Source organism: Notolepis coatsorum, assembly GCF_963971535.1.
Source record: "Notolepis coatsorum genome assembly, contig: SUPER_7_unloc_2, whole genome shotgun sequence".
Taxonomy (NCBI): Eukaryota; Metazoa; Chordata; class Actinopteri; order Aulopiformes; family Paralepididae; genus Notolepis; species Notolepis coatsorum.
In genome coordinates this window covers 245,788-253,603 of record NW_028174879.1, presented here as the reverse complement: position 1 = coordinate 253,603, position 7,816 = coordinate 245,788, and the positions used below count along the sequence as shown (strand labels likewise).

At 41.5% G+C, this 7,816-nt stretch overlaps 1 protein-coding gene across 5 annotated transcripts in view; it reads right to left on the bottom strand.

Annotated features, from left to right (window-relative positions):
• Positions 1-353: 353 nt before the first annotated feature.
• The window catches only part of LOC311232723 (uncharacterized protein), a 103,075-nt gene continuing 95,612 nt past the window's right edge, over positions 354-7,816 (bottom strand). For all 5 annotated transcript variants that reach the window (XM_084338298.1, XM_084338302.1, XM_084338301.1 and 2 more), the window contains 3 exons: positions 3,950-4,072; positions 3,644-3,765; positions 354-2,406 (listed from right to left, as the gene is read on the bottom strand). In XM_084338298.1, coding sequence (XP_084194424.1) covers positions 2,323-2,406; positions 3,644-3,765; positions 3,950-4,072 — 329 coding nt within the window. In that variant the 3' untranslated portion in view covers positions 354-2,322. The remainder of the gene's footprint in view (positions 2,407-3,643; positions 3,766-3,949; positions 4,073-7,816) is intronic.

Below are 7,816 nucleotides of genomic sequence, written 5' to 3'. Positions count from 1 at the left end.
ACTTTAAGGAAAGAACAGATGTGGCTCTTGTATAATATAGTTTAGATACATTAAGTATAATAATGACGGAGCTAAAATTGTATATCGTATAGTAGTGTACATGGGAACCAGTGCCCTCTCAGGTATTTAGCATGTCTATTTGATCATGCACATCTTATGTCTTACCTGTTTTTTTTCCATGTCTATTTTATTATTGTATTATTCTATGTCTATTGTATGTTGCACAATCAATGCAGGCATGACCACCCACATTTCACTGTATGCCCTGGTATGTATGTGACAAATAAACCTCTTGATTCTTCTAATCTTGTCAATTCTTGTGGGTAAATAATTGAAACACAATAGATATTAGGTTGAAAATGCATAATTATTTTTTATTAATTTCACATACTTACTCTACAAACAAAGCAGGGGAAATGACAGCTGGTATAAGTGGGTGTCGTGTACTACTTTGTTCGCCAATAATAAATCTATAATAAGTCAATATCCATAAAGAACACTACCTCACCCACCTTTTACTGAAACAAACAAGCCTTCCTTGTATTCACTGAGGCACCAGAGAACGAACACAAGTTAATTTACAACAACATATAGAGTTGGTGCACAAATTGAATAGATAAAACAAAATGACCAATTAAACAGACCTCAGGAAAATGCAAATTTGTACGCATTATTATTCGTCTGGCCTGGAGGCCTAAATTCTTATCTCATTTCGGCCCAAAGTGTTGATCGAGTTTTGATACCACCGCCTTGGAGATCAGTAGTGGAATGGGCTGAGTTAGTCAGTTAGCTTCAGAGTCAGTCAGAGTCAGTCAGTTAGCTTCAGAGTCAGTCAGTTAGCTTAACACTTTCTATGCCACTCACGAGTTTTCTCGGAATTATTAATATCTTGTTGAAAGCCACTCACGAGATTTCTCTGATATTTTTTTTTTTTAGCGATCTGAAATCATATTGCATCACGCGAGCCTACCCTAGTCTACCCGAGCGCCGCCGGTGATCAGATGTGGAAAAAAGCGCCCCCTATCGTCTCCCAGATGACATAAGGGATTTTGGAATGGACTCAATGAAAATGGATGCGGAAAAAAATCCTGTACTCCACATTTTCCAGTCCACTGATGCAGCCGGGGTTACCACAGTTCATTCTGGAGCCTCTGAGCCTCGCGGAATCATGTGTTCTACTGTATCACGTTGGATCTATACACTTATCGATTCTTTCGAATGGTGATCAGGAATTGGTATATACCAGTTGGATACCATCTGATGTCAGGTAAGGAATCTATGTTATCAGTGTTAGGATAATCAGACTCATTTTGATGAAGATATAAGCTGTTTTGTGAAATGGGCTCTATCGGTTTCACTGTAAAAATCCAAGAGGAAATGAACACGCGATTATCCGTGCGCGGCTCGAATGTGCGTGCGTGCACATATAATATTGATCATCTAGCGTTTATTTGAAAACGATTCATAAATAGGCCGACAAATATCAACGTTCTGGAATATTCCAGTAAAAGACAATTATCATAGAATGGTCCAGAATGGACTGTTTTTTAACTCAAAACGGGTGCTTTTCAAAATGCTCTCAAACGGAAATGAAGCGATAAAAAACCAATCTGCCTTGACAGCACTGACTGGAAAAGGATTCTTTGATAAGCGACGGGCAGATTAGACACATAGCCATAATTTAAAACATAGATTAGGCGATATTAAGCGTAACATTGGCGCCGATGGTGGCATTCAAGAGCTAACTCTGGCGCCACCTCGTGGCACTGAAAGTGTTAAGAGTCAGTTAGCGTCAGTCAGTTAGCGTCAGTCAGTTAGCTTCAGAGTCAGTCAGAGTCAGTTAGCTTCCGAGTCAGTCAGTTAGCTTCAGAGTCAGTTAGCGTCAGTTAGCTTCAGAGTCAGTTAGCCTCGGAGTCAGTTAGCTTCAGAGTCAGTCAGAGTCAGTTAGCTTCAGAGTCAGTCAGAGTCAGTTAGCCTCGGAGTCAGTTAGCGTCAGTCAGTTAGCTTCCGAGTCAGTTAGCTTCAGAGTCAGTTAGCGTCAGTTAGCTTCAGAGTCAGTTAGCGTCAGTTAGCTTCCGAGTCAGTTAGCTTCAGAGTCAGTTAGCGTCAGTCAGTTAGCGTCAGTCAGTTAGCTTCCGAGTCAGTTAGCTTCCGAGTCAGTTAGCTTCCGAGTCAGTCAGAGTCAGTTAGCTTCAGAGTCAGTTAGCTTCTGAGTCAGTTAGCTTCAGTCAGTTAGCTTCAGTCAGTTAGCTTCAGAGTCAGTTAGCTTCAGAATCAGTTAGCTTCAGAATCAGTTAGCATTAGAATCAGTTAGCATCAGAATCAGTTAGCATCAGAATCAGTTAGCATCAGAGCGACAGATGGTTTCAGCTGCTTGTTTGTCGTCTTCCTGCTCTCCAGGTGTTTCTGGGGAAGAAAAAGGACAGAATAAGACGTGTTATTACTGTGGTGTTAGTTTTTTTGATCCACTTTTTTCTCCTTATTTTCTATTTTTATAATAACAGTCGATTGTCAGTGAGTTTCTTCCGGTCAACATGCAAAAAAGATACTTTTTTCATCCATACATTTCCGTTTTATACCGTGGTGAACATGAGTATAGTTTTAGGGTGATTCTGTGTAATCCCGGGAAACTACGCCAAACAGCATTTTACTGCATTTCATTATAAATCTTAAATAAATCGTGCCATTTCTTACCTGGATCAATAATCAATCTGAAATCAACGCTAGATTATCGGTATTATGTTTCATCATGCATGCAAGAAAGGGTGGGGGGGAGGTCGTTTTTCTATGCTTCGATCGCCACCAACGGAATACGCTACACAGTACATTACAGACACACACTCCGATCGCAGGGAAAGATTTATCGGATCAACGCAAGATTGATAACATGAGTGAGTGTCTTTATTTGGAATGTAACGACATGGGACATGCAATGGGCGGCACACACAGGAATACACACGCATGCATCGTCTTTCTCGGGGTCGCTGATTCGATTGAGCTCTGCGCTTAACCCATCCCGTCGTCCTTCCCCCCCAAGGGCAGCCGGGAGCAGACAGGGCGTCGGCGAGGTACCGCGCCCGGGGACCAATCCAAGTGCTCCTGTCCGTCTTCGTCACGGATGCCACAGCGTTAGTGATCTGTTGTTGTGCATGTTTTTCCATTGGGTTTATGTTATCGGGGGGGGAACCCTTGCGAGGACCCTAGTCGATGACGAGGGGGGGGGGGGGCCGGGGACCCTCGTCGATGACGGGGGGGGGGGGGGGGGGGGGCCGGGGACCCTCGTTGATGACATCCCGATAAGCGCTCGTCTTGCCGGAGTAGTTAGACCCCACCCGCACGCCGCAGCTCAGCCCAGACAACAAGCCACATCGTTTCAAACGGAGTGCAATAGCGGCCGCAAGGTGTTAGGCGGCGGTATTGGGCGTTTGCGATCTCAGACCCATTCCCAATGATCAGGCTGGATGGATGAATTATGAATGGATATAGCGAATAAAAGAAATAACAATTAAAACCCGACTTTTCTCGGGTTTGGCGCCCAACGTTCGGCGAGTTAACCCCGAAAATATGTCGGGTCTGGCGTCCAATGTGTTAATTTAAAGCTGCTTTGATCTGGTTTAGAGCTTCCAGCGGTGGCGCCCCCTACCTGCAGGCTCTGGTAGTGCTTCAGGCTCTTGCAGTGGTTCCTCTCCACCTCCCCCGAGCCGTTGAAGAAGCGCTCGCACGCCTTACAGAAGAACCCCGTCTTGGGAACCAGGAACTCCATCCCTACACAGACGGACAAGATGGAGGGAGACACAAACACACAGGGTGAGGCTAGGATTTATTTATAGCTCGTGTAGTTTTCATTTATTTGATCATTCAACCTATGCGCCTTTTTCATATTTTACATGGGGTCTAGGAGGAGGGGTCGGGTTACATGGGGTTTAGTAGGAGGGGTGGGGTGTCTTACCCATGGGCCTGGAGGGGTCGTAAGGAGGGAGGTGATAGTCTTCATAGAGAGACTCCGTCTTCTGTCTCTTCCTCATGCAGACCTCCTCCTCCTCCCTGTCCACCTCCGCCATCTGTCTCTTCACTTCACAGAAAGAGGAGGAAAGAGAAAGAGAGATTTAGTTCATATTGCAATACATTGGGTTGATACATTAAAGGGGACATGTCTTGCTATTCCTCCTTTCACTATTTGGGCAACTTTACACAATTCCTGTGAGTCTATGGAAAACATCTGTAAGACAAATAAAAAATAAAATCATTGTTTTGTATTTCTAATCAAGAAAGCAAGCAGCATTTTTCCACTTCAAGATTTCAAGCTGTTTTGGGCTGGGCTCCGCCCATAAGCGCTTTGAGTGACAGTCACCCACAGTGTGCACTGGCAATATATACCACTGTGAATATTATTGCACGGATCGGAATACGGGCGCGCGCGTGGGAGAGTGCGAAAAATGATATTTTGACGGTGATATTCGAGTGGAGAAGCTCCTGCCCCTGATTTTATAATTATTTTAGTTTTTTTCTCTTTTCCATGCATCTGAGGCCCGTGACGCGTTTTGTTTGTTTGTTTATTGGTATCTAGCAATATTATTATTATTATTATTACCGTTATTATTGTTATTATTATTCATGGTCATATTATCATTATTATTATCATTATTATCATAATTATGGTCATGATTATTATTATATGGTATGAAGCTGTAAGGTGCACTTGAGCTGACCATTATGTTAAAATAAGTATACGTTTCTTCATCCTGCTCCTTTTCGGCCATGGGTGTATCATGTAAAAAAAATAAAGATGTTGGTGATATTGTGCAAAGATGAACTGTACGAAACAAAATAAAATGAATGAATGAATGAGTCTAGTCTCGAGTTCACGAGATCCTCCCTCACTCAACTAAGCCGTTCTGATTGGACTGTTTTGCTGACGTGAGTAAGGCACTGGTTGTAGTCACCGCCCACAATCAACAATTCGCTCAACAACAGAGCGAGTGGAATTACTGACACTTCCTCAAACGGGTTGACGTGCGCGGGTGCCAACAGACAGCAGAGAACGAGCGAGCGAGGGAGAGGGAGATAGAGAGGGAGATAGAGAGAGAGATAGAGGGAGAGATAGAGAGATGGAGAGAGAGAGAGGGAACATTTACACACAACCTGCCCTCTTCTCTTCTGTTGCTCCCAGGGAACTAAATAAGCACGCGCCAAGCGCCAATGGTGTGTAGATTTACTCTTTGGCTGGTAAATCACGGAGGCTACTCGCCACCCTGGCGTGTACAAAAATTGGGAGCAATAAATAAATCAGAATTTGTTCTTACTTGCTTGCCTGGGTAAATAAAGGTTAAATATTTTTTGGAATGGTTAAAGGAAGTGTCAGAAAACTTAGCAATGGAGAAACTAACATACATACAGAAGGGAAAAACAGAACAATTTGAAAGGACTTGGTCATCGTTTATACATTTCCTGGAAAGGGTAAGAATCTAAAGGAGAGAGATAGGAAACATGAAAGGTAAGGGAAAGGAAAGGGAAATGGGAGGAAGGTTTAGGGGAAAAAAGAGAAGGAAAAAAGAAAAAAAAGAAAGGTGGATGGAGGTAGAGAAGCCGAAGAACAGTTGTTTATTTCTATCTTTATTTTATTTTTATTTTTTAATTTATTTTATGTATTTTATTAGTTTGTTTTTTATAGTATTGTGGTGTGGTAATGTGTACTTTGGCGCACGCCTCACATATCGGCATGTAACTCGAGAACCGCTGAACGGATGTTGTCACCTGAAACGGCAATCGACAGGCAACAAATAGGGCTGTAATTCTATCTATATATTGTATTAAAATAAATGCACACCGGAGCAGCTAGAGGTCGCAAAGTGGCGCGTCGCGAATCGTCCTCATGAGGGCCCACATGGATGTTAACACTTTGAGCGCCAACAATGAGATTTCTCGTTTTTATTTTATTTATTAGTGATTTCCATTCATATTTCATCAATCTAGCCTCACGTTACCACTGGAACTCTCTCTGAGCTCCATTGGGAAAATACCGCCCCCCTATCGTCTCTCTGGATGGTACTGCACCCCTTTGGATTGGATTGAATGAAACGCATGGAAAAAAAAAATCCTGCTTACACATTTTACTTGTCAGACAAGTAACCCGAGACTATCAAAGTCATCGCCGACCACCAGAACAGCGGATAATGTGTGTTTCCAGTACCCAGCGTTGGATCAATAAACACGATCGATATTTGGAATGGCGATCAGGAATTGGAAATATCTTTTTGGAGAACATCTGATCTGAGGTAAGGAATCTATTTTACCAGTCTTGGGATAATCAGAGCTTTTTTCACAGATATATCAACGTGGGCCCTATGTGTGTGTGTCCATCAGGAAATGGATAATCGTTTTTCAGCCCGCTTCTATAGCATGCATAAGTACACATATACTATCGATAATCTAGCGTTTATTTGAAAACGATTCATAAATAGGCCGAAAAATTACAACGTTTTTTGTGTATTCCAGAATATTCCAGTAAAGGGCGATTATCACAGAATCTTTATTTTCTTCTGGAACTTTCATAAAACGAGCGTTTTTCAAAATGGTATAAAACGGAAATGAACCGATTAAAAAACAATCCGTTTCGACAATGTTAACTGCAAACAAGTCATTGATAAGCGACGGCCATATTAGACACATAGCCATAATTTAAGATATAGTTTATGCGTTCGCAAATATGAGAGCTCTATCATTGAAGTGGGTGTTGGCACGCAACAGGGTTCCGGGGCACCGGACCCGTGGCACTCAAAGTGTTAAGAGATTAATGTTCTGTTTTTTTTATGTAGCCAAGAGTAAAGACCTTAACCCTATCAAAACAGCAGTCAAAGTGTATATTTTCATTTTTACCAAATTTACCGAAAATAAGAATTTATCAGAAAAATGCTAATTATATCTATTTTATGGTAAAAATGCGAGGAAATGACTAAATCCAGATTTAACACTGCCATTGGAAAGAGGAGCCTTTTCCCTATCCATAGATGTATGATTTGGCCATAATAAGGTCAAGGTCAAGTTCAAGGTCAAATATGAATTCATAATTATAATGGATTATTCATTTATTACTGTATCTACAACTCCTTCTGTTTAATCATCTTCACTTTATTAATTTGCTTAGATTTCCTGTACACTTGATCTCAAGAAGGTGGTGAATGAGCTCAGTTCCAGCACAATTGTAACAACATGGTGTTATTCACCGGCACAGATGCAAACAAATATCATAATTTATATTCTCATTTGGTTCATTACAATTGACTCAAGCCTAGTAACAGACACAATATTTCTGACACTGGAAATTAGGGCTGACCGATTAGTCGACTAATCGGTCAAAAGGAGCCGTAGTCAACTACTAGCCAACCTCTTAGTCGAATACAAAAAAATATATATATATTTATAATTTTTTATCATTCTTTCCAAAAGAAAAGAGGCCTAGAAGCGTGGCTAACGCTAATGGCACGCATACCAGAGGCTAACTGCCTAAGAAAACAGGCACAGAGGCACTGAAAGAGGATTTCACCCAGCTAATGAACACACTAGACTACTAGACAAATATCAAGATGTATCCATTAGTGGACCAATTGCATGCTTTTGCAGAGGACAAGAAGCATTCAGTCGACTCCTTCAGACATTAAGCACTCCCCACAGCCCAAATGGAATGATACCATTTTTTTATATTATACTTTTTTGACCAATAGTCAGGGATTAAAGCAAAAAAAATCACCTGACTGAACTTTTTTCAGGCCATGTCATATTCTTATTTTAACCTCCACTATATATATTTATTTAATAG